Source organism: Lontra canadensis, unplaced genomic scaffold (genome assembly GCF_010015895.1).
Source record: "Lontra canadensis isolate GAN:19392208 unplaced genomic scaffold, GSC_riverotter_1.0 scaffold65, whole genome shotgun sequence".
Taxonomy (NCBI): Eukaryota; Metazoa; Chordata; class Mammalia; order Carnivora; family Mustelidae; genus Lontra; species Lontra canadensis.
The window spans coordinates 9,629,694-9,655,731 of NW_022631059.1; the positions used below are offsets into that span (position 1 = coordinate 9,629,694).

The following is a 26,038-nucleotide window of genomic DNA, read 5'->3' on the forward strand; positions in this document are numbered from 1 at the left end:
TTTCTTTTACCCGCATTTTTTCTTTTTCTTGTTTTCTTGTCTATATTCAGCTTCAGCGGCATGACAGGTGTGGGGATACGATAAAAATTTTGGAGCCAGGTTTAGGGATCCACCACCAGCTCAGCCACTTCCTAATTAAGTCACTTGACCTCTCTGAGCCTCAGTTTCCCTGGGAAGAGAAAACAAGAGAGTGTGCATTTAGCAAGTCTGCCGCACCTAAGAAGGGCTCAAACAATAATTATCATCATCATCACTTGGAGACAAGTGGCAGTTTTCTGACCTTGTCCTAAGTAGAAATGAAACTATCAACTAAAATAAATAAATGTAAGAAACGATATCTTTGATGAGGTTCTCCTTAATCCACTAAGATGCCTTGAGCTGTACATTCATTTAGATCTGTCAATTACATCTCCTGCCACGCCATGGTAACCAGAAAAGGTGTTGGGAATATAAGTAAATTAGTCAGCAAGGCAGGTGTTAATTGGTTTTTTTACTCAGTATGAGAATTCTAAACAGCTTCCATATATTATTAAACCCAATCCTTAACCTTCCCAAATTTGGCCATTGACCGCAAATCTTTTTTGCTTTAGGGGACTTACATAAAACAATGCAAAACATTTTCAAACAGAGACTCAAAACTGGAGGTTAGCCTTCTTTCAGTAAGCTTTTATTGATGGCCATGAATATCAAGAAGATTATCAAGCTGATTTATTTTCTGCCTTGGGATGTCCAAACACCCAGGTGAATGTATTTATGAGCCCAGCATTCTATTTTGCTTGCATTTCTGATGAGCCTACAAGAAACTCTTACAAGCTGGGAACTTGATGTATAACTAATCGAGAAAATGCAAGGCACAAATGTGGATGGTTTACAGTTCTCTTACGATGAAGTAAATGCCAAATAAAGAGGCAGGCCCAGAGGCGTCACGGAAACACCAATCAGAGACTTAGAAGCCTGAAAATTTCATCATTTATTCAACACTTATTGAGCTTTTACATTTGCAAGGCAGTTAGTGGACTTAAATATAGAGATTTACTGTATCGATATATATATATGCATGTAATATTACACACACACAATTTTAGAAAATGCCAGGTATCCCCATGTCAGGGTGATGCAATCACTTTGAACTCTCCCTTTTCCATAATGAAGTCCGTATTGCACAAAATTCCAATAATGATTAGTTTAGTGACACCCAGTCACCCTGACACTACTCATTGCTATTTCATGGGAGATACAAAAGCATTGTCTCAGCAATAAAATATGATGTTATCAGACATTTATGGCTTGTGGGGGAAAAAATGCAATTGCTTGCTGTTTTGATATTATCTCTGGCTATACTGGCCTTTAATCTGCTTTTTCTGTATTTAGTATTCAGTCATTTTAGAGTAAAAATAAGCCCCCAAACCAAAAACCAAGGTCGCATGGTAACAACAAACCAATCCTTGTGAATATGAACCCTGGGGCTATTATTTAGCATTTAAAGGAAAAAAACCATGGTGAGAGGATAATCTGAAATTTTGGAAATTCCAAGGCCACTTTAAGAGGTGAAATGCATTGGGAAGGTTGAATAAACCACCATTTTCACTCTTCTTCGGGCACCTCGAAATTCCGTTTAAACATTTCAGTCAAAAATAAGATGGAAGGAGACATGTATCCCATCTCGGTTTTTTGTTTGTAGGTTTTTGGGGAGATGTAAAAATTCGGAACCAAACTACTCCACAGAAAAGACCTTCCCACCCCGGCTTGCGTAGATATCAATCTTACAAAAGTAATTTTTGGAGCACACGACCAAATGCGCTCGTCCCAAAACTCTGACGGATGCTCCTAGTTTTTAATAAGCCCACAATTATTTTTATTCTTCTCTCCAAGGACTCAGATAGCTGGAGCGAGGATGGGTCCCCCTCCGATTTCGTGCAGGATCCAGCCAATCTGAGCCCGGATGCTAATTAGTTGCGCTCCCCCGAGGAACACGCCTTTGTCGCATGTAGGGCCGGACTACAAAGCCCAGAATGCCTCGCCCCTCCCTGATCAATGAGGGCTTATTTAAATGATCTCTGAGGTCTTGGACCCAGGCCAATCAGCTGTCAGGGCTCATGATAAATCGCAATGCATTATTGATAATAATAATTACTGGGACATGCGCGTTCCGGCCGAAGGGGGGTAAATTTCCCAACTCCAGGAATTTGTGGCGGAGTGGGCACATAACCGCGGCTCTCCAGGCGGCCCGATGCTCGCACCATGTCGAGGCGCAAGCAGGCGAAACCCCAGCACATCAACTCCGAGGAGGACCAGGGCGAGCAGCAGCCGCAGCAGCCGGCCCCGGAGTTTGCAGATGCGGCCCCAGCGGCGCCGGCGGCGGGGGAGCCGGGTGAGTGGGGCTGGGGGCGGGCAGTTTTCCGGACGTTCGCTGGACCCTCGAAGGCGCGAGCTTCGGGGAGCTAGCGGCTCCCAGCGCAGATTCTGGAACCAAAATTTGGGGTCTCAGTTCTAGGGAAGGCACGCTCGTCCTCCCCCCCCCCCGCCCTTGTTTATTTTACCCTTTTCCCGCTCCCCCCCTTGGGTAAATTTCCCCCCCCGGGCCCCCCTCTTTTTTTTTAAAATTCCCCCCCCCCCCCCCGCCGTGTCCCTCGTTCCTGAAAGGTTACCTACTCGTCCCTTGCTCCCTCTCTTAATTGGTTCCACTCTCCTCGCTAGTTACCTCCCCCCCACTTGTAACTTAGGTTTTCCTCCTCCCTCCCTGGCGCCGCTTTTAAAAGAAAGACCCCGGGGGTCCCCACCTTTTCCTTCACCCCTTGGGAGCTCTTCTAGGAGGCTGGAGAAGGGGCGCACCCCTGGAAGACCCCCCGGGGGAAGGGCGATCTGTTGCACGCGCCGCTCCCGGGCCAAGCGGGGGGGAGGGGGCGCGACCTCTCCCCATCTCCGGGAGCTGGGGTGCGGGCCACCCGCTGAGGGGATTGGAGGGCCCGAAGAGGTGCGGGAGAAGGGCACAGTATTTCCCTTTTTAAAAAATTTCCTTAGGGCTTTGGCTTTTTCTCCCCGGTCTTTGCCGCCTGCCGATCTTCGCTCTAACCTTTCGGGGCCTGACCTCCAGCCATCTTTGATTTCCGACTTCCTAAAAATAACCGCGGCCAGCCGGAGGGGTGCAGGCCCCCAGCGGCCGGGGTCGCGGGCGCGCGGCAGCTCCAATGGGGTGCACCAGCCTGGAATTTTGCGGGGCTTTCCTGCGGCGCCCGGCGTTCCAGAAGCGCGCCCCGGGGGCTAGGGGGGAGAGGTCGGGCCAGGGCTGGGCGGTCGCGGCCAGGGCGAGCTCACGGGGCTGACCCGCCCCACGCTTCCGCGGCGAGCGTCTCCGGGGTCGGGAGGCGTTCGGGACCCCAACCCCGCCGGGAGCGGCCGGGCAAACTCCCCTCCTCCGGGTCACTTAACCGAGGAGGTTGAGGGAGCGAGTCGATTTCCCCCCTATCTCCCCTCCGTCCTGGCCCGCCAAATTGTCGCCTGATAAGTTTTTAGCTACGCGTGGGGGGAGGGGGCGTTGTTAACCTCGTCTTGGGCCTTGTGGATCGTTTCCCCTCTTCTCCCCGCCTGCTTTCTAATTTCTCAGCCGCTGATGGGGGTGTGCACTGCTGTCCCAGACACTCCCAAGCCGTAACTCTGGTAGGAAGGCTGCGCTCCTTTTTTGCTACCTCCCCCTTTTTGGGGGTAGGGAATGCAGTATGTTTCCCAAATTTATAATAGGTTAATGTAAATCCCTGCGAATCCCCGCCCCCCCCCCCCCCCCCGCCGCAAATAACAATTTTTTTCCAGGGCAAATTAAAGAGATCTGACGAGGGGCGGCTGTGCGTTTTCGGGGCGTCTGATGGTCAGGGCTGCCGGCACCCGAGGTCCCAGGAGGATGGACTCTCTTTGTGCCTCGGGTTGGGGGGGTGGGGGGGAGAGCATGGAGAGGCTTCGTCGGTCGCCTGGCCCACCTGGAACAAAAGGGTTAACCCTCCGCCCGCCCGCTTCCTCCCGAGAGGAGGGGCGAGCTCCGGGCTCTGACCCCTCCCCTGGTTCAGCTCTGACCTCCCCATTCTCGTACCCCCTTGGTTTTTGGTGGGCGCACGCAAGTGGTGCTTTTGGTGTATTCGGCACCTTTGCGGGGAGCTCGTTACACGGCGGCTTCTTAAATTACGCTGGTTGGAGTGTACAGTCAGTTACCCGGGGCTGGGCTTAGGATCTCGGGCCTGACTGTGCGCCCCCTCCATGATTTGGGCGGGGGGTTGGTTCGCTATTGATCGCTGGTGTTGGAGCGGACCGCCGAGTTGCACGCGGGCGCCCCCTGGAGGCCCAGCCTGGAGCCGCACGCTTTGCTGAGAGGCGGGTCCCCTCACAGGTACCGGCTCACACCTGAAGGGTGGGACGGGTTGGGGGGGCCGATGGAGAGCGCCGGGCTGGGCCGAAGGACGGGCGCCCCTGGGGACTCAGAGCAGTTCCTTGCCGGAGCCCTAGCTGTACCTGCTATTCCTTGCCAAGTCTTTGTAGTTCTCGAATGTTTTTGCAGAACCTTCCGTTGCCACCATGGGACAGAAGATAGTTTCCTCAAGCAGTACGTTTTAACGGCTGCATTTTGCATTTGAGCAGCCTGTTATGTGTGTACCTATCTATATACTATATCTATGTAGCTATAGGGAGAGATAACATGGATCTATAGAGGTAGATGTGTATATGCCGATACATATGTGGAATGTATAATTTTTTAAAAAACTAAGATTGGGCCAGTCCTATTTTTGCAAAACCAATTTGAGATCCTCTTGGAAAGAATGCAGTTCTTGGGGTGCCTGGGTGGCTCAGTGGGTTAAAGCCTCTGCCTTCAGCTCAGGTCATGATCCCAGGATCCTGGGATCGGCCCCCACATCAGGCTCTCTGCTCAGCGGGGAGCCTGCCTCCCCCCCCCTTCCTACTTGTGATCTCTCTCTGTGTCAGATAAATAAGTATAATCTTAAAAAAAAAAGAATATAGTTCTTGAGGAAAATGGAGTTTGGAGATCAAAACATCTGCAGGTGGGCAGTGGACTCATGCTACATACGGGAAAATTAGCATTTTCTCAAAAGAGTTTCGAATGCCCTTTGTGCCAAACTGGATTACAACCATCAACGATTAAGATTCCCAAGTTTCAAACAGCTGCCTAGCCCCAGTTTCTAAACCGAAATGACCTCCTCTGGCTGTAATGATTTTGAGAAGAAGGCCCTTGGAAGTTCCTATTTTAATTGCAGGAGAGAGGGGAATCTCCCTGATAGTGGCTTGAATGTTGCAGGCCGACCTTCTGTGTTCCCATCTTAGTTTCCGATAGAGAAAGGGGCTCCTGCTTGCCCGGAGCCCCTTTTGTTCTGTTAAAAATAAATTGCACAAGTCCTACGTGGTCATTTCAGCCTCCCCTGGCTTCCTCATGGTTGGGGAGGGGGGCAGTTGGGGAGCCATCTTGGGAGGCAGGAGAAGAGTTAGGACTTCCTCTTTTTGAATAAAGTTAGTGTTCTGGTAAGGTTTTAGAGATGACCGTTCCAGTCTGGTTGTATGACCTTCAGCTGTGTAATCTGGAGACCTGCTCGATTTCTCTGAGCTTTTGAATTTTTCTTTTATACAGTGGGGGTGAAGAGCCCTGTTCAGATCATTTCAACTGCAGAAGACCCCCTATGTGCTGGGAATGTGATTTGTAATCAATTTTGTTCAACATAACAGTGTTTCAGTTTTATTTCATGCATTGAGATTGTTCAGAAGTGCCCATTGAGATCATTCTGTGGTTTTTAACTGTAGCCTACTGAGTGCCAGTGACGAGGCTGGAGACCTCTAGTACATGATCTTTAATTCTCATTTGTACTCATTTTAGAGTAAACAGTAGCCCCGGGTTGAAATGGTTTGCTCGTGGTTGGTTTCAACCTTTTGCTCCAAATCCACGGAGCTGCTTATCATGATCTGACTCTGGTTGGTTATGAGATGGGATTTTCCATCCGTTCCTTTGATGAAGGAGCCCTGATGAGTGTTCAGTTGGTGGAGTTTGATGATCTCTCCCCCCTTTTAATGTTTGAGATGTGCCTTTTCAGACTTAGATTAAGGGGTCTTTGGGGAGGAGACTTGGAAATAAAATAACAGTGTTTGCATGTCATGCTCTGGGCCTTAGTGCCCTGGAAAAGTCATGGGGAAGAGTTCAACAAGTTCCCCCTTTATCAACCCTTACCTGTTGTACTTTTGATTTTTTTTTTTTTAAAGAAAGCATCTGTACCATTTTAAAAGGGTAGATGCGAACAAGCACTGCAATGCTAGTTACCCCCATCCTTCCCCCCGCCTTTTTTTTTTTTCAAATGAACTGCTTGACCGTTGGTCTTTTGTTGAGGGGAGAGGGTGCTCTGTAGAAGGGGACAACACAAGCCCCTGCCTGCATGGAGTTTACAGGTTTGCTTAAAAGAAGAACTCCAATTCTTCTGGAAAATAGGACCTATCTCTTAAATGTGTAAATAGCAGAACCCAGACACATTAACGGCTGTTACAGCCTCCTTTGATTCTTTTACTGTTTCTCCTTCTCAGCAGAGTCTCTGAATTTTGATCCAACACTGTTCTGAAACAAGTTTTTAGCTCTTAATTAAGTAGAACTTAATTATAGCTTTAATCTGCTATCTGTGAATCGAGTTAAAGCCTTGTTAGGAAGTGTTTCTCGGTTTCTGAATTGAGATGTAAAATTAAACTGGTAAATGGGCACTTTCTTTCAGCCGGTTCAAAGGACATCTCTTTTCCTTTTGTTTTTTCGGTAAGCAATTATCCTATGGGTGGGGGAGGGTAGAAGATACTGTATACTTTAGGTAAATCTACTCATTGTGGTTCTTTTTAATACAGAAATGGGGGAGAGGAAAATAAGCTTGAGTCAGAACGCTTTTCTCAAGATTATACTGGTTTTATTTTTTAAGCATTTTGGAGTCGCAGAGTTTGATTGGCTTCTGGTAGATGAGCTTTTCTTCTCTACAATAGTAAGAGTATTTTCTATCCATTTGGCAATGATTGAATCTAAGACCCCTGCTGGGTTTACTGCATTCTTCTAACTTATTGGATAACTAGATGCTGAGAGATAACATTCCTAAAATTCGGAGTGGGGGTGGGGTGGAAAGATGGAAGAACGAGTTGCCGGGTAATCTCTCTGAACTTTGCCTTTTTTCCCTTTTGGGAAGGGGTAACTTAAGCATAGCAGGCAATTGTCCATAACCCACTTCTCTTACTCTCGGGCAAATAGGGCTTCGGTGTTTGCTTATGGTGGTCTGGATGGAGAAGGTCCGTTTTACTGCACATGTTCAGAGCTGCTCTGTTTTAAGACTCAAGTGGGATGTTGCTGGCGTTGCATCCAGCCCACAGAAGAGGCCAGCCTGTGTATACAGTGACGGCAAGCTGGTATTCAGGTTGTAAATCACTCTTGGAAACTGTTAGATCCTTCTAGTGCGGGGGTGGGGGGGTGTTTAACCATTTTTGTGCCATAACTTCCTTCTCCACAGAACGTATTTCAGTGCAAAGAGTAAAATACACAGAAACACCAAGGAAATAGATTGCACTGAAATAACAGTTATCGAAACCAAAAAAACATTTGTGATAGAATAATGTGCTTCTTTATGAACGCATTAAATAAGATTAGCACAGCTGGTCAGGTAACCCAGAATTTCCAGTAAGGCAGCAGCATTAACATCATAGGAAAAGATTGGCTTTCTGTTGGTAATGAAGTCGCAGGTTCTGCAAGTACCACTGTGGTGTGTCCTACATTTGTCATTGAAAGTCAAATACTATATTTTAGTTGAGATTAATGAAAATAAAGATCTCATTTTTGTTTCTTACCTAATTTCATGGACTCCAGTTTAAAAATGCTAGTTTAGAAATTGCTTTCTCAATGAAGGAATATTGACCCCAAGGGGGTGAACTTTTTTTAAGATTTTATTTATTTATTTGACAGAGAGATCACAAGTAGGCAGAGAGGCAGGCAGAGAGAGAGGGAAGCAGGCTCCCCGCTAGGCAGAGAGCTGTACTTGGGGCTCAGATCCCAGGTGCCCCCTTTTCTTTTTAAAATTTTTTGGGGGTGTGTGTGAACATTTTCATGAGGGGATGGGGACAGAAAACTTGATTTACAGTGGTTTTTGGCGTTCCTAAAGGACCATAGTGCACATACAGATATACAATATATTTGTGGTATTAAAGTTTCAAGGCGAGGGAGGAGAGGTGGTAGTTAAGAAAGCTCTCAAAGCCTCCATAGAAGGATGAAATGGAAAAAAAAAAAAAAGTGAGAAACTGCTCTAGAAGAAGCAATGATAAATGAGGCCCCTAAGTTTAGCGCCCTTCTTGATGGTACTTAAGAATACAATCCCTGGTCGCCTTTTCCTGGTGAGCAGTTTCTTACCTTGAGCCACTTAATTCTGTCTGAGCCTCAGTTTGCACATCTGCAAATTGGGCCTGAGGACACTTGTCTAAGATGTGGCTGCAGAGATGAATGGGTTAAGGGAGCATGTGTTTTGCTGCAGGGTGGGGTGGTTCCCCTTACAGACCCGGATAGTATTCTTGCATGCGGCTTTACTGGAGATTTCCAGAAGTTAACAATGGTTGAGTCTAAGGGTTGAAACATGCTAATGAAGAAGAAACCATAGTACAAAGGTGGACCCTTGTAAAATGTTCTCTCCCCCGAGTCCCCAGGCCCACACTCCCAAGAGCTAGCCAGCCCCAGTGTCTCTTACTGCAGACCGAGGATGTTTCATGTGCATATTTGTGTCTTTATCCACAAAGGCAGATGGGACCAAAGATCTACACCCCGTTCTCTTCCTCCTCTTGAAATAAATCCGGGGCGGTTTCCCTCTAGAACACCACAAGTAAGAGATCTGCTTTATTTTTTTGTAGGCTACAGACGAATCCCTTTTTCTCTGTGCCCTGACTTAACTTAACCGGAGCCTTCCTGCTTGGCCACAGAGTGTACCTGTTTTTGCTGTTTGTTAATAAGAGAAATGTATCCTTATTTCATAAAGTAAATTCCCAACAAGGGTCAGAGGAGAACTAGAGGAACCAACGTGATGTTGCTGAGTGCTGCGGAAGGAACTGTATCTTTCTCTTTCTGTGCACCTCCTGGCCCCGTGTATTTTCCTGCCAAGGGAAACTTGTTAAAAGTTGTCCTTTTTAAAGTTCTTGACACATAATTGCCAGAATTGCTTTTCCAGAAAGAGTGCTACATAACAAACACTCCCTCTAACATGTCACTCCCAATCCTGGGAAAGGAGGAGGATAGGTACTGACTGTATTCTGGGAATTGACAAGAATTTTTAACTTGACCCTTGAAATATGGCTGGGATTGGGAACTTAACCTGTCGAACACCTGGAGGGTAGCAGGGATGTGTTTTGTACTAGTGCTTTTTTTTTTTTTTTTTTAAGATTTTATTTATTTATTTATTTATTTATTTATTTATTTGATGGAGACATAGCCAGAGACACAAGCAGGGGGAGTGGGAGAGGGAGAAGCAGGCTTCCTGCTTAGCAGGTGGCCGGGTGCAGGGCTTGATCTGGGGATGCTAGGATCATCATGATCTCAGCTGAAGGCGGACGCTTAACGACGGAGCCACCCAGGTGTCCCTGTGTACTAACTTTTCAAGTGGCTTCCAGGAGTTCCAGAAAGATTGTAGTAGCATGTGTCCTCGTCCCTTTCCCCTTCCTTGCCAACCTGACCCCTCAGGCTTTTCTGTCCTGCCTGGGGTGACTTTGAGAGGAAAGATAGTTGCAGTCTCAACAGAAGAAACATGGTAGGAAGTGTAGGAAGGAGGGAGGGTGTGGGTGCTGCATGCCTGGGTGTTAATATTGGCCCTGCCCTTTATCACGTGTATTACTTTGGGCAAACTGATGTCCTCTGTGCCTCAGTTCCCCCTCTGAAATACAATAGCCCCTACATCAGAGTATTTAGAACCTGTGAGTTGTTTAGAATTATGCCTGGCTCGTTTGTCAGTGGGGCAGGTAATTTAATAGATTGGGTGAGTATAGTAGGGGGCACGTAGAGGTCCCCTGTCCGACCTGCAGACAGAACATCATGGTCATCATTTCACCAACGGTCGGATCCCTAGCTGCCCTGTGGTGTGCCCAGTAGGAGGTGGGATGTGTTGGTGAATGAGTTAGGCATTCAGTGACGGTTGTTAGGAAAGTTTTGTTCCCCAGTTTCCCAGCTAAGATAGAAGGTGTAGAGAATAATGTTTACTGAACTCCGCAGTATCTGCACCTTTTTTTGCCAGATTCCATCCAGGATGGCATCGGGCATATTAGTAGGTATTTCACACATTTGTTAAAACTTCACTGAACCCAGGCATACCTACCGCATGAGGTTGTCACGGTTATGCTTGTTTTGGGCAGATCCTGAAGGGTAAGGCTTCCATATCCAGCTTGTTCACAGGCAAGTGCTGGGTCAGCCCTAGTAGCCTACTTTCCCTACACTGGCGGGCCAGACCTTTTAGTGGCTGTTGGCTCTTCGTCCCTGGCCCACCCCCAACCCACACACACCTTACAAAACTTCGTAGTGCCAGGTCTGAAATTCATAAAGAATGGGCTACCTTATGTAGATTTTAAAGAATTACTTTTTGAAAGTCGGAAATCTGTAGATCTTCTGAAGAGAAATACACTTTCCTGGATATATTCTGTGTGGCTGTCAGTTAAGCGTCTGACTTCAGCTCAGGTCATGATCCCAGAGTCCTGGGATGAATCCCCCATCTGACTCCTTGCTCAGCGGGAAGCCTGCTTCTCCCTCTGCCTGCCGCTAGCCCTGCTTGTGCTTATAACTAACTCTCTCTCTGGCAAATAAATAAAATCTTAAAAAAAAAAAAGGAAATAAACTTTTCTTTCAAGATCACCTCCACCCCCATACTGTGGGGGACTCCTCAATCAAACCCCCATGGTTTTAGGAACTGTAATCACCCAAGAAGGAGTTGAGAGGCAAAACATAAAAAGTAGTAATTTATTTAAACGTGAGATGTATCCTTTTCGGCCTCTCTTCCATCCATTTGTCCATTTCAGACATGTTGTATTTTAAACAAAAGTGGTCACATTTTATGTATTTTTCTGCAGCCTGTTTTCTTTCACCTAACTTCGTCTCCATGTGAGAGCATCCAGAAGTTATGCCATTTCTGTTAAAAAAAAAAAAAAACCCACAAAACAAACCAAAACTGTTCTTATATGGATCTTTGTATACATGTGCAATTATCTGTTAGTTTAGATCCTGACTCTGAGGTATACCTCTGGTTTCTCCGTGGGGGAGTGTACCTATAATTGGATAGCCAGGAAATGAGAACAGTAAAGTAGCTTGGGGGACTTTTCACCTGACTTCTTGTTTTCAGGACCCAGATGTCCAGATAAAAGCCACAGTCTCAAGATGGGCATTTGAATATGCAGGCTTCCATTAACCCTGAATAGGGTTATAGGACCCAATTACAAAAGAAATCCGGAGACCAATCCTTTCTACGAATGTAACTGCCCAGAACAGGAAGGTGTTTGATTTTGTATATTTCATTTCAGATACATTATAGGAATAGAAGTTGCAAGTAGAGGTTGCAGTGAAACCCATCATTCCCATCCCCTTTCCATTCTCAGGCTTCTCTCTTTTTTTTTTTTTTAAGATTTTATTTATCTATTTGACACAGAGAGATTACAAGTAGGCAGAGAGGCAGGCAGAGAGAGAGGGGGAAGCAGGCTCCCCGCTGAGCAGAGAGCCCGATGCGGGGCTCGATCCCAGGATCCTGAGATCATGACCTGAGCCGAAGGCAGAGGCTTAACCCACTGAGCCACCCAGGCGCCCCTCAGGCTTCTCTTTTTATATAATGGCTTATTAATACAGTGTCCACACCAATGAGACATTTCTCTAGTTTTTCATGATCTGTAAGATCATCAAAGTCTTTTTTTCCCTATGGTCACAGCCTTCTTTGAAGATGAAATCTTTGCTTTTGTCAGTGTCTCATGAAAATGTTCCTAGGATGGGGCGCCTGGGTGGCTCAGTCATGAAGCCTCTGCCCTCGGCTCAGGTCATGATCACAGCGTCCTGGGATCGAGCCCTGCATCGGGCTCCCTGCTCAGGGGGGAGTCTACCTCTCCCTGTCTAGCTCCCTTGTGCTTGGTTTCCCTCTTTCACTCTCTCTCTCTGTCATAAATAAATAAAAATCTTTTTTAAAAAATGAAAATACTCCTTAGAATATCCGCTTGGCCTTCCTGTTTAAATGGACCCAGTGTGCTGTTCTCTGTATTTTCAGTGTTGGCACCTTGGAACTGGGAAGGTGCACTCGTCATGCGGTTCCTTTTCAGCGGCCCCGGCGTGGGGATGAGCAGCTGTATTTGAGCAGGTTCCCAGTGCCATTTATATTCACTGCGTGAGACCCACTGGCCTTTGCAAGCTCGCTCTGAGTGGGGTGCAGAGCTCCGAGGGGATTATTTTAATAAAGAGAAGTTTTATGAATTTCCTAGGGTTTCCATAAACTATTGCTGCAAATTGGATGGTTTTTAAGCGTAGTTCAGTCAAATGGTTCTGGAGGCCAGATACCTGAAATTGAGGTGTCCGTGAGGATGGTTTCCTTCTGGAGACAGGGGAAAAGGGTTTCAAGCCTCCTTTCTATCTCCTGTTGGCTTCTGGCATTCCTGGCTTAGAGCCCCGGTAATTCCTTCCTAGGGCCTTACTTGTTCCATCTCTTGTTTCCCGGTCTCTTCAAGAACATCAAGCAATGGGTTAGGGACTCTCCCAGTTAGATTTGTAAAGATCCTGTTCCCAGTAAGTTCACATGCACAGGTGCTGGGTATAAGGACTTGGACAAACTTGGCGGCCCTGGTGGGTGGGGTAGGGTTGGGGGGTGGAGGGAGGTGGGCACAGTTAACCCACTACACAAGTGGTTAGTTGGTTCCGACCTCTGGAGGCCTAGTTCCCTTTTATAGTCTTCTGCCTGTTTGGACAGAGGAAGGCGTCTGTATGGTGAGTTGTGGTTCTTTGCTAGAAAGAGCCCCCGCACCCCTTCTTAGGCACCATTCTTAGCTTGTGCTCTCTTGTCCCAGGTGCTCCCATGAACCCCCCGGGGAGTGGCAGTGAAGCCAGCAGGGATGGCCTGACCGTGAAGAGGACCCGTCGGGAGGAGACTCACATCTGCGAGAAATGCTGCGCGGAGTTCTTCAGCTTCTCCGAGTTCTTCGAACACAAGAAAAATTGCACTAAGAACCCCCCCGTCCTCATCATGAACGACAGCGAGGGGCCGGTGCCTTCCGACGACTTCTCCGGGGCTGGGCTGAGCCCGGGCAGCAAGGAGGGGCCCAGGGAGGACGGCGGAGTCGGCGGTGGCTCGGGGGAGGCGAAGGAGAAGCTGGGCGCCGAGCCTGTCGTGTACCTGAAGACCGAGACCGCCCTGCCGGCCGCGTCCCAGGACATAAGCTACGTACCCAAAGGCAAAGTGGCCAACACGAACGTCACTCTGCAGGCGCTGCGGGGCACCAAGGTGGCAGTGAACCAGCGGAGCGCGGACGCGCCACCCGCCCCTCTGCCCGGCGCCAGCAGCATCCCGTGGGTCCTGGAGCAGATCCTGTGCCTCCAGCAGCAGCAGCTGCAGCAGATCCAGCTCACGGAGCAGATCCGCGTGCAGGTGAACACGTGGGCCTCGCACGCCCTCCACTCCGGCGCCGCTGGGGCCGACGCCCTCAAGACCTTGGGCAGCCACATGTCCCAGCAGGTGTCGGCGGCCGTGGCGTTGCTCAGCCAGAAAGCCGGAAGCCAGGGCCTGTCCCTGGACGCCCTGAAGCCAGCCAAGCTACCTCACGCAAACGTCCCTTCCGCCGGCACCGGCTCCGCGTCCCCGGGGCTGGCGCCCTTCACCCTGAAGCCCGATGGGACGCGGGTGCTACCAGGCGTCATGTCGCGTCTCCCCGGCGCTTTGCTACCTCAGGCCCCAGGCTCTGTGCTCTTCCAGAGCCCTTTCTCCACGGTGGCCTTAGACCCGTCCAAGAAAGGGAAAGGGAAGCCACCGAACGTGTCCCCCGTGGAGGTCAAACCCAAAGACGAGGCCGTCCTCTGCAAGCACAAGTGTAAGTACTGTAGCAAGGTTTTTGGGACTGATAGCTCCTTGCAGATCCACCTCCGCTCCCATACCGGAGAGAGACCCTTCGTGTGCTCGGTCTGTGGCCACCGGTTCACCACCAAGGGCAACCTCAAGGTGCACTTTCATCGACATCCCCAGGTGAAGGCGAACCCCCAGCTCTTTGCTGAGTTCCACGACAAAATGGCGGCAGGCAATGGCATTCCCTATGCACTCTCTGTACCTGTCCCCGTAGAGGAGGCGAGTCTCTCTTTAGACAGCAAACCTGTCCTTGTAACAGGGACCCCCAACATAGGGCTACCTCAGAATCTCTCATCAGGGACTAACCCCAAGGACCTCATGGGCGGCCCCCTGCCCCACGACCTACAGCCCGGGCCTTCTCCAGACAGTGAGGATGGATCCCTACTACCTGGGGTGGGGCCACACCACAGTTCCCCAAGGGTTGGTGGCTTCCAAGGGAGCGGGACACCCGAGCCGGGGTCCGAAACCCTGAAATTGCAGCAGCTGGTGGAGAACATTGACAAGGCCACCACCGACCCCAACGAGTGTCTCATCTGCCACCGGGTCTTGAGCTGCCAGAGCTCCCTCAAGATGCATTACCGCACGCACACCGGGGAGAGGCCTTTTCAGTGTAAGATCTGCGGTCGGGCCTTCTCCACCAAGGGCAACCTGAAGACGCACCTCGGGGTCCACCGAACCAGCGCGTCCGTGAAGACGCAGCACTCGTGCCCCATCTGCCAGAAGAAGTTCACCAACGCGGTCCTGCTGCAGCAGCACATCCGGATGCACATGGGCGGCCAGATTCCCAACACGCCCCTGCCCGAGAGCCCCTGTGACTTCACGGGGCCCGAGCCCATGATGGTCAGCGAAAATGGCGGCGCGGGTGCCGTCTGTCAGGACGACATTCTGGAAAGCATAGCTGTGGACGAGGTCGGCCCCCAGGATGCCCCCGGGAGCTCCTTGAAGGTCCCCGTCCCTCTTCCCAGCGTCCACTCGGTGTCACCCACGCTTGGGTTTGCTGTGACGGCTTCCCTCGATGCCCCGGGGAAGGTGGGTCCTGCTCCTCTCATCCTGCAGCGGCAGAGCAGCAGAGAGAACGGCTCGGTGGAGAGTGATGGCCTGACCAACGACTCGTCGTCCTCCGTGATGGGAGACCAGGAGTACCAGAGCCGAAGTCCAGATGTCCTGGAGACGGCGTCCTTCCAGGCGCTGTCCCCAGCCAATAGCCAGGCAGAAAGCCTCAAGTCCAGATCTCCTGATGCTGGTGGCAAGGCAGACGGCTCCGAGAACAGCCGCACTGAGATGGAAGGTGATAGAGCTTTGGATTTAACTTAGGTCCATTTTGGGCACAAGGTCATCCAAAAGGAACCTGGGTTGAACTTGGCCAATGGACAGTGTGGCGTGTGCAGAGCAGCTCTTCTGTAGGGCAATTAGCCTCTCTGTGCTTCTGGGTAGAGGGGATTAGTAACTGCCTCTGTCCGAGCACTGACATCCTTCTGTTTGTGGTGGTTAATGCAGTTTGGGTACGTACAGCACACTTGCCAGTTTTTAACTTCTGTGGTTGAGCCCCAGGGAGACATTGGGTAATCTTACGGAAATGATCCAGTAGAAGAATGTGTTTGAGAACGTAAGCGCTGCTTTTTGGCCACTGAGATAAGCCATAGTTCCTTGATTCTGAGGTCCCACTCCCTATTGCAGGGTTCAAAGATGAATAACGTGGTGGGGGTGAGGAGGAGAATCTGACCCATTTTAAAATGCACATACAAAACAGGTGGGGTACCCGTTGATGTTGTTCATGGTGAAATGGGGGAACAGCTGCTGATAGAATGAAATAAACCTGGTGTCTGGACGTGCCTTTTTTTTTTTTTTTTTTTGGGGTTTGGGGGGGGGGGGGGGGGGGGGGGGGGGGGCAGCAAAGCAAAGTTCATTGAGCTATAGCAAAGTGGTAGCACAAAGCTCCCAAGGAGGGAGGGGACCTGAGAAGGTTGCCCTCTGGGCATAAAAGATAACTTTTTCTTAAAAAATAGTTTCTAGGTATTTATTTTTAAGTAAACTCCACACCCCACACCCAACATAGGTTTGGAACTCAAAACCCGGAGATCAACAAGCTCCCGGTCCTCCACCCTCTGAGCCAGTCAGGCTCCCCTTAAAGATAACTTTTTATGCAGGAACTTGAATTTTAGGTGTTTGTGTGTTGCCTGTACCCTAATGCCAACATGGTGACTTCCCCCAAGTACTTGAGCTCTTACTCCCTGGGCAGGTCGATGTGCCAGAGAGGAAGGCTGCGTCCGAGGTACACAGTTCGCAGAAGTGGTTTCCAGGCTCTCGGTGGGCAGTTGTCATCAGAGCTCTTTTGTGGTTTGAGAAGGCATGAATATGGGATGATAAAGGTCTGGGGTTTCTTTTCTCTGGATACTAGGTCGTAGCAGTCTGCCATCGACGTTTATCCGAGCCCAGCCAACCTATGTCAAAGTTGAAGTCCCTGGCGCCTTTGGTGGACCCACGACCATGTCCCCAGGCATGACGCCTTTGTTAGCGGCCCAGCCACGCCGACAGGCCAAGCAGCACGGCTGCACGCGCTGTGGGAAGAACTTCTCCTCAGCGAGCGCCCTGCAGATCCACGAGCGGACTCACACGGGGGAGAAGCCTTTCGTGTGTAACATATGTGGGCGAGCGTTCACCACCAAAGGCAACCTGAAGGTGCGTTTCTCGGGGGGCGGGGGGATGTTGAGCAGCAAGTCTTCGTTGGTGTTCATCCATCTGACGGATTCTTCTGTTAAGAACAGTGGGATAGGGGCGCCTGGGTAGCTCAGTGGGTTAAAGCCTCAGCCTTCAGTTCAGGTCATGATCCCGGGGTCCTGGGATCGAGCCCCACATCGGGCTCTCTGCTCAGTGGGCTGCTGCTTCCCCCGCTCTCTCTGCCTGCCTCTCTGCCTTTTTGTGCTCTGTCAGATAAATGAATAAAATCTTTTTTTTTTTTTTAAAGGTTTTATTTATTTGACAGACCGAGATCACAAGTAGGCAGAGAGGGGAAGGGATACAGGCTCCCTGCTGAGCGGAGAGCTGGATGTGGGGTTCGATCCCAGGACCCCAGGATCATGACCTGAGCCGAAGGCAGAGGCTTTATTTAACCCACTGAGCCACCCAGGCACCCCGAATTAAAAAACAAACAAACAAAAAACAGTGGGATACCATATAGTCAGATCTCATAGCTGGCTCCCAAAATAGGCATCGGAAAGTACGTTTCCTCATCACGATGCTGCTCAAAGTGGGATACTTTGTGCCATCTGTCTGAAATTGGTCATTTCCCCCCCAATCTTAGCGGCACATGAGATAGTAATGCATTTTGCAGAGGATGCTTTTCGAGGAACATTACATGAAGTCTTTTGGATGTTTCTGTCAGTATAACATAGTAGTTACACATAGGGTGGTTTTTCCCTGATACTGGGGCAGACCGTGACTTCTCTCTATAATCATTCAGTAGCTGGGCGAGATCCAGCCTGGAGACAGACGATACATGGTGCGTAGTATAATGTGGTGTTGATAAGTCATTTATCGTGTATGCGTACAGACTCGGTGATGACCCTGTGTGTTGGTTTCTGTTTTCCTGGTCTGCTGGGTTGAAGTACGTAACCGTGAATTAAGCGTATCTGATAGCAAGTCTCCAGGTTACCAGTTGTGTTAAAACCCAGTGGCTGGGTCCATTCAGAGGATGGCCTGTGACTATCCTTAGATTCCACCCAGAATTTATGAGGAGACTCATCCACGTATGGACTAAAAGTGGCACGTGTTAAGAACAAAGGATGGGAACTGGGGACCTGGGTTTTTTCCCCTGGCCCCACCTGGTGGTTTGGGTGAGATGTTCTCAGCTTTCTTCTTTATTTCTCTCCCATGGGTAGACAGTTGAGTTGAATTCATTGTGGCTCAGGGGTTAAAACTTAGTCTGTCTTTCTTTTTTTTTTTTAAGATTTTATTTATTTGTCAGAGGGAGAGAGCGTGAGCAAGTGTGCTCAGGCAGGGAGAGCAGCAGGTAGAGGGGAGGGAGAACCAGACTTGCGGCTGAGCAGGGAGCCTGATGAGGGACTGGATCCCAGGACCCGGGACCATGACCCGAGCTGAAGGCAGATGTTTAACTGACTGAGCCACCCAGGCGTCCCAAAACTTCAGGTCTTAATATATAGCCTTAAAGAGCTGTAAGACTATGTATCATTTAATTAAAAAAAGTACGCATACTACAAAAACAAACTGTTTTAATTTTGTCGGTGAAAATGTCAAGGAAGGAGCACTAATACCGACTTCAGAAATCCAAAGCTTCAGTTAATTTGCAGGACCTGGGATCTGCCCAGGGAAAAGGTCTGGAGCTCCTTTTGCTGCACAGACGGCTTTGGGCAGATAATGGCTCCTTGTACCTGTTTCCCAGGCATGGGGATAATGGTAGTGACAATTTCAGAGTTGTCCTGGAGATGAAATGAGTTGTATCAGTAATGTGTTTCCAATTATGCGTGGAACATCTTAACAGCGTAGAGCACTGAAGGGCAGGTCACTTCTGAGCCCACTGGCAAGATAGCTACTAACTTCTGAGGGTGTTGGTGCGTTGAAATGAGGTGACCTGGGGTACCCGTATGGCTCACTGGTTAAGCGCCTGCCTTCAGCTAGGGTCATGATCCCAGGATTCTGGGACCGAGCCCCACGTTGGGCTTCCTGCTTGGCAGGAAGCCTGGTTCTCTCCCTCTCCCTCTCCCACTCCCCCTGCTTGTGTTCCCTCTCTTGCTGTGTCTCTCTCTGTCAAATAAATAAATAAAATCTTAAAAAAAAAAGAAATGAAAGAAATGAGGTGACCTGAGAAAATAGTGCCCACCGCATTTTTTGGAAAGGGATTTAGAAACTCAAAAGCCAGACAAGACCCGTCATTTTAGAAAGGGTGCCGAGTGGAAGGAGGTGGTATGATTTCTGTCATCGGAAGGCCTGCCACCCCAGAATGACCAGCATTCATTCCCACGGTGGCCTTCTGTCACTGCCCCAGCGGGGCTTGCTTCTCTCTGATGACGATCGTTGACGAAGCATGTGTTTGTGGATCAGTTCCATGAGGGCAGCATCTGTTCCGTTCAAAAGTTAGTTTTCAGCTCGGGTTTTTACTCGGGCTGCTTGGAGACCTCACGTGCAGTGAGAATTCATCCTTACACACTTCATCCAGTATTCCCCGATGGCAGGATTTTGCAAAAAAGCTAATGTGAATAGATAACATAACCAGGATATTGACATGGATGCAACGTCCTGGTCTTACGGATTTTCCCATTTTATTTGTACACACTGTGTGCCTGTGTGTCGAGTTCTGTGCAGTGTTACTACCTGTGCAGGCTGGTTCTTCACAGATTTTAACTGTAGCACTTGAGAAGGCTTGGTACACAGTAAGGGTCCCTGTAGTTGTTTATGGGGACAGAATGGGAGCAAATGTCCCCCCCCTTTGGTTGTCTTTACTTGCCTCCAGGCAGGAACGTGGGCCCATTGTTGCCAGATCTTGTGATTTTCATGCCCCCTTCCAACGCGCCCCCCCCCCCCCGCGCCGCCAACACCAGAGAACAGATACCTGCATTTTGAAAATGTTCTAGTCCATCTGCAGATGGACGAGCTTGCCAGTTTGCACGCTATCAAATCTCTGTTTTGGCGGAAACCTTTCTGTTCCTCTTCCCATAGGTCCATTACATGACGCACGGGGCCAACAACAGCTCGGCGCGCCGTGGGAGGAAGCTGGCCATCGAGAACACCATGGCTCTGTTAGGAACTGATGGGAAGAGAGTCCCTGAGATGTTTCCCAAAGAAATCCTGGCGCCTTCGGTGAACGTGGACCCCGTTGTGTGGAACCAGTACACCACCATGCTCAATGGAGGTCTGGCCATGAAGACCAATGAAATCTCTGTGATCCAGAGCGGAGGGATTCCTACTCTCCCGGTTTCCCTGGGGGCCAGCTCCATGGTGAACAACACCACGATCTCCAAGATGGATGGCTCCCAGTCAGCCATCAGTGCCGAAGTGGAAAAACCAGGTGCTGCTGATGGCGTCCCCAAACACCAGTTCCCTCACTTCCTCGAAGAAAACAAGATCGCAGTCAGCTAAGCTCTAGGAGAGGAATGCTGATTGAAGGAGTAACGCAGGCAGAATGACCTCTGGAACTGTACTTCTCCCTTTTTTCAAAGAACCCATCTCCTCCTGTTTGTTTCTTACTGATGTGCAAATAATGTTTACAGTTGTGATCACAACCTCAGGCAAGTCCTACAATCAGATGTCAGTATGCTGCTTTGCAAAAAAAAAAAAAAAAAGAAAAAAGAAAAAAGAAAAAAGAAAAAAAATTGAAAAAGAAAAAAACTGAAAAAAAAAACCAAAAAGAAGAAAATACATACTAAAACAAATACAGACTAGAATTCCTTTAATTTTGGAAAGAAGCGGGTCTTGCAAAGTAGCTTTGTTACTTGGCGACAAACTGTATACATAAAAACCTTTGTACAACCGAGAGTAACTATTTCCAAAGACTCTCCCTATTTCAAGTTGGAACTTACTGAACTACAATGGAAAAGACAACTCTTAGCCTAATTCGGGGGGTGGTTACTAGATACTTCCCTGGTGACTGTATGCGGGTACGTGGACGTGATCTGGCATCTCTCTGTTTAGGGACCTGTGTTTGACCCCCAAGCCTCCTTCACCCATCCTTCCTTCCTTTTTTTCCTGAATGTACTTTTTTTTTTTTTAAACTAAGGTTGTAGAATTACAAAATTCCTTCAACCTTGGAACCTTAAATAGAATGCCCTCAAATGGACTGCGTTTAGTCCAAAGGGAGTCGATGTGTGTTGCTGCTTATTTAAATACAGTTCATTTAGAGCCCCAAGAGTGCCAATGTACTGCCTTGCTTTCCAGATGCCTCCTTCCTGAGCCACCAGGAGAGGTGGGCAGCTGAGCAGGGACCCTCAGGTGACTTCATTTGGTTCGCCAGTGCCTACTCTATTGAAGAACTTAGGTTTTCATTCTAGAAGAAAGTCACAGAAGGGCATGTTCCTCATAGGTTCTCATACTAATTTGTACAAAAATGTCCTTGGTGCATCTTAATGCCAAGTTACTATGAAGATTGTTGAGTGTTGCATGAAGGCTACGAAGTTGGAACAGGCAAGTCATGGGTGTGAAAGCTTTAATTTATCTACCTCATTTATTTTTTTATTTTTGTAGCCATAGCGTCTATTTTCCTATTTTCTGACCGCTGAAGTGTTCTCATGCCCTGTCTTAAACCTTGAGTTGATTAATGTGGTGAGAGCCGCAGGACATTTAAGATATTTTCTTGATTCTTTGGTTTTTGTTTTTTTTGTTTGTTTTTAAACTCCCTCCCCTTTTTGTATATGGAATGATGAAACGTGCTCTCATGGTTTAAAAAGGAAGGAGAAAGACAGACCTTAATGTCTGAGTGGAGAAATCTCCTGATTTGTGGGGAAGTAGATCAAGACTGTTACCAAAAGTTTGTCTGTGTTATTGCACCTGACTTTTAGGATCCAAAAAAATTTTTTTTGCCACATTGTGCCTTTCCTTCTGGAATTGTATGTTGAACACAATGCTAGTAACCTGTTTACACTGTGAAGTGGATATTGTTACAGAGAACACGCCAGAGCCTTTCTTACTGTTAAGTAATGCCCTTGTGAATGTATAATCTTTGGAGAAACCCTGTAGTTTTACCTGCTGATGCTGTCTTGTTGGAGAATAAATTTTGGATTTTTTTTTTTTTTTCCTTTCCCCCCACCACCAGGCGTGTATGAGTTATTCTGGTTCATTTCTGCTCTAAACCTGAGAACTCTCACTTAAGCATCATTTTGCCCTCAGGACCCTCCAGGTCCTAGAATCGAATATGTATGTGCATCTGGTTACATCCATTCTGTCCCCGTTTTCTCAAGCACACAGATAACTGCTTGCTGCTTGGCATCTTTCTTTTTAAGCCAAAAAGTTCTGTTCGAGTAAATTTATTCTAGAGAACTCCTGCTTGTGACCACAGGAGGCTTATACAGGAGATTATCCCGTAACTGCCCATCCTAATCTGGTATGAGTCACTGGGCAGAGAGAGACACCATTTCCTCCAGAATGGACTGCTGAGAATCACATAGGACTTGGCACTTTATTCCAAGGGAAGGTTGCATGAGAGGATGGTGGAAGAAATACCCACTAGGGAGAGAGAACAAAGGCAAGATCCAGGTTAGTGTCCTACTGGGAAAGTATCCTGTTGTCTTACCTTCTTTTGCAGTGTTTCTCTTTGCAAACCCAGTGGGAAGTACCAGAGTCAGGCTTGAGAACCTTGCGGATGTGGATGCGACCCCATCAGTGAATGGGTTCTCCTGACTGTTGAGGACGCTGGGGATTCTGTTCTCGTGGCCTTTAACCTGATGTGAGCCCTGCTTGGCTACCTCCTTGGGAGGTGGGTGGCCTCTCCTCCCTCCAAGGGTTGTCCGTCCTTTGGCCTCAACTCATCTAAATTTGGAGTGAGGTAGGCATTCCATTTACTCTGAAAGCAAGATTAACCCGGCCCTTAGATAACGGAAATCGAAGTATAAACCCTTCTCACACTGGGAAGTACTTATTTGGCAGAGAGGGGAAAGCAGGCTCCCTGCTGAGCAGAGTCCGATGCGGGCCTTGATCCCCGGACCCTGAGATGATGACCTGAGCGGTTAAGCAGCGGCTTAACTCATTGAGCCACCCAGGCGCCCCTCGTAAAGTCTTGATCATCATTGAGGGATAGTGTTCCTCCTGGCCAGCTTACCTTGGGGAGCTTCCTACCGGAGGGATCGATGGGGCGAAGATGGATGGTTCCACATGGGTTGGCAGTGGTTTGCGTAAGTGTGCGTTTTGTCTGTATGTGTGTTTTCTCCGCCCTTAGTTTGAAGCTAATTCTCCAGGTTGTGGTGTGAGCGCGCCATGTAGAGTCTCACTCTCTACATGGCGCGTTGTTTCTGTTGAAGGAGCCAGAATGTAAGCAGTGCAGATGTCCCAAGACTTGGTCATTTGAGACCTGCCTACCTCTTGGTATTTCCTTTACGGGTTCCTTGTAGTCAAACTCTGTTGTTGAAACCTGATGGGAGATGGAAGGAAATCTCAGCTTACCGACTTTAAACTCTGTCACTTGTAGCTCAGTGTGACTGGAAGGGGGGAGGGGATAAACTCCGTATTTCCCCCTGACCCTCTGCCTTCAGTTGGCATCCCTAGAACCTGTTAGAAAAGTGTTCTGGGAAAGGAACTGTTGCTTTGTTGCATTCGTGTTTGCAGAGAGGGTCTGGGGAAGGTTAGAGGAGGCCCCTTGCTCCAGGTGGAGATGGTGCCTTGTTTGATGGGCCCACCTGGCCTGTCAGCTGTGCAGAAGGGGAGAGCAGTCTGGAAGGAAGGTGGCTGTTTCCCTCTCCGTGTCTGGGAGCACTGGGTTGAGCCAGGTGACATTTTAAAGTATTGAAATGCCTGCATGTTTATAGGAAGCCCTTCAGTTGTTTCAAAGGCAGCCCTCAGAGCTGCAAGACTTGCTTACAATGCTGTGGGTGGCTTGAGCCCCAACTGGGAAGTTAATGCCTGTCCACATCCATAGAACATCAGGAAACAAAGTCAGGGGTTAGGTGACATGGTACACATCTAGTCGGCAAAGGATGGGTTCATGAGATCACTGGCTGGTCATTCAGGAAGGAAGTTCAGGTCAACACTTAGCCTGAGTACCTGGGGCAAGATAATTTGTAGGACCTTGGATACCTCATCTGCGAAATGGGGAGAATATATTTGATTTATAGGATTATGGCGAGAGCATGAAAACAACCTGGGACGCAGGGAGCGTTCAGTATGGCAGTCCCCCTTGTTTCTCCTGTTGGGCTCAGAAAGTCGACACTATCCTTAGGGAGATTTGTCCCAACCCCGGGGGCAGGTGGATCCTGATTCAGTGTGTTGAGACCAAGAAGAATGTCACCTGGGTCGGGAGATGCCCAGCAGTGGGCAGCTCCTTTATCTTGAAGATGATGGATATGTAGCTCCTTGCGTGTGTGCAATGATGTATTTTCATCATTCCCTGATGGAGTATTTCCAAGCATAAGGTGCAAGGGGAAATAGAGGCTTAGTCGGGGTAATTTTTTTTTCAAGATTTTTATTTATTCGACAGAGATCACAACTAGGCAGAGAGAGAGGAAGGGATGCAGGTTCCCTGCTGAGCAGAGAGCCTGATGTGTGGGGCTCGATCCCAGGACCCTGGAGTCATGACCTGAGCCTAAGGCAGAGGCTGTAACCCACTGAGCCACCCCAGTGCCCCAAGTTGGTAATTTTTAAGGTGGGTTTTCACATAGCAACTGAGTTTCAACAGGGTTCATTCCACTTCATTGGTTCCTGTGTGTGCGTTTAACCTCCCCCCCCCCCCCCGCCGCCCCCTGCTGCTGTTGACCCAACCCAAGATCTCCTGATGCCCGTGGTCGGAAGTGAAAGTGGCAGGACGCTGCTGCTCTCCTAGACCCTCATTCCTTGGTGTGGCAGAAGTTCATTCTGGGTGTCAAAAAGCCGTATTTTGGCTAAGCCTGTGTTTCTGACACAGGACTCAATCCCAGGACCCTGGGATCACGACCTAAGTGGAAGACAGATGCCCCCAAACGTAGTCATTGAAAGAAGGCACTTTTTCCTGTGGAGAAAGCCGAAGGTCTTTGTAGAGCCTTGATCCTACCAGTTCCCTCAGTTCTGTTCTCTTCTTTAAAACAAAATCATGAAGCGCTTAAATAAGGAGTGCCCATTTCTCTCAGATTTTATTTGCGATAGAGCTGGCATGTGCAAGGGTGTACACGGGTTGGGGTGGGGGGAGAAGAAGGGAGAGAAGCAGGCTCCCCGTCTGAGCTGAAGGCAGACGCTTAACTGACTGAGCCACCCAGGTGCCCCAGGAATGCCCATTCCTTTTTGAAAAGAGAAATTTACTGTTTATTGCTTTTGCATAACAAAATACATCTCTTTGGCCATCTATTTTATTTGAAGTCACAGGCAGTGCATTACTCACAAATGGCAGAGCATGTCCTTTATCTTCCAGAAAGATCTCAAAGTAAATGAGTCTTGAAGGATGTATACATGCAAAAGCGAATTTTCTAAGGAAAGCTGGGGAAAGGTTTAGATAGAAAATTAAACTATGTTTTGCTATAAAATGTAACTGGCAAAGTGGCATGACCCCAAATACGAATTATGATTGTACTGAATTTGTGTGTGTGTGTATGTGTGTGTGTATATATATATATATATATACATTTTAAGATTCCCAGGCACCCCTGAATTTGTACTTTTAAAATTGAGGTATATGTCACATTTATTAGTGGCAGGTATGACATAATGATTCAGCATTTGTGAAATGATCACAGAGATTAGGAATGCCCTTTTTTTTTTTTTTTTTTTAAGGTTTTACTTTTTTATTTGACAGAGCACAAGCAGGGGGAGAGGCAGAGGGAGACGGAGAAGCAGGCTCCCTCAGAGAAGATGAAGTCCGATATGGGACTGGAGCCTAGGACTCCAGGATCATGACCTGAGCAGAAGGCAGTGGCTTAAGCAACTGAGCCACACAGACGCCCTAGGAACCCATTTATATTAAAAGGAAATGGGTTGGCTTTCAAAGCAATCAGTCTGATATGCCCAAAGAAGCCATTGTTTTTGGTCAAATATGGCTGTTGTGTATGGTTTTACGATCTTAGCACACATGAAAATCCAGACTTAAGCCTAAAGGAAAAAATCCGGAACCAGGGACACCTGGGTGGCTCAGTCGGTTGGGCATCTGTCTTCGGCTCAGATCATGATCCTGCGGTCCTGGGATGGAGTTCCGCGTTGGGCTCCCTGCTCAGCACAGCCTGGTTCTCTAGGTCTGTATCATTTAGCTTTAACCTGTTCCAACTATTCCTGAATATCAAAAGAAATAAAGAGCATTAGTTAAACTAGGCCAA

General features: G+C 48.4%; 1 protein-coding gene across 2 annotated transcripts; it reads left to right on the forward strand.

Moving 5' to 3' along the window:
- Positions 1 to 2,212: 2,212 nt before the first annotated feature.
- Positions 2,213 to 20,404, forward strand: SALL4 (spalt like transcription factor 4). Of its 2 annotated transcripts, none has more exons than XM_032878957.1 (4): positions 2,213 to 2,371; positions 13,057 to 15,393; positions 16,504 to 16,784; positions 19,779 to 20,404. In XM_032878957.1, the coding sequence occupies exons 1-4, from the start codon at positions 2,242 to 2,244 to the stop codon at positions 20,196 to 20,198; spliced, it is 3,168 nt and encodes a 1,055-aa protein (XP_032734848.1). In that variant the 5' UTR covers positions 2,213 to 2,241; the 3' UTR covers positions 20,199 to 20,404. The 2 variants fall into 2 exon arrangements, with proteins under 2 accessions (XP_032734848.1, XP_032734849.1); XM_032878958.1 differs by having other exon boundaries at positions 2,233 to 2,371; positions 13,057 to 14,073.
- Positions 20,405 to 26,038: the final 5,634 nt, after the last annotated feature.

Coding starts and splice junctions, on each gene's coding strand:
- SALL4 (XM_032878957.1), top strand. CDS start 2,242: ATGTCGAGGCGCAAGCAGGCGAAACCCCAGCACATCAACTCCGAGGAG. Junction 2,372..13,056: donor GCCGGCGGCGGGGGAGCCGG/GTGAGTGGGGCT, acceptor CTCTTGTCCCAG/GTGCTCCCATGAACCCCCCG. Junction 16,785..19,778: donor CCACCAAAGGCAACCTGAAG/GTGCGTTTCTCG, acceptor CTCTTCCCATAG/GTCCATTACATGACGCACGG.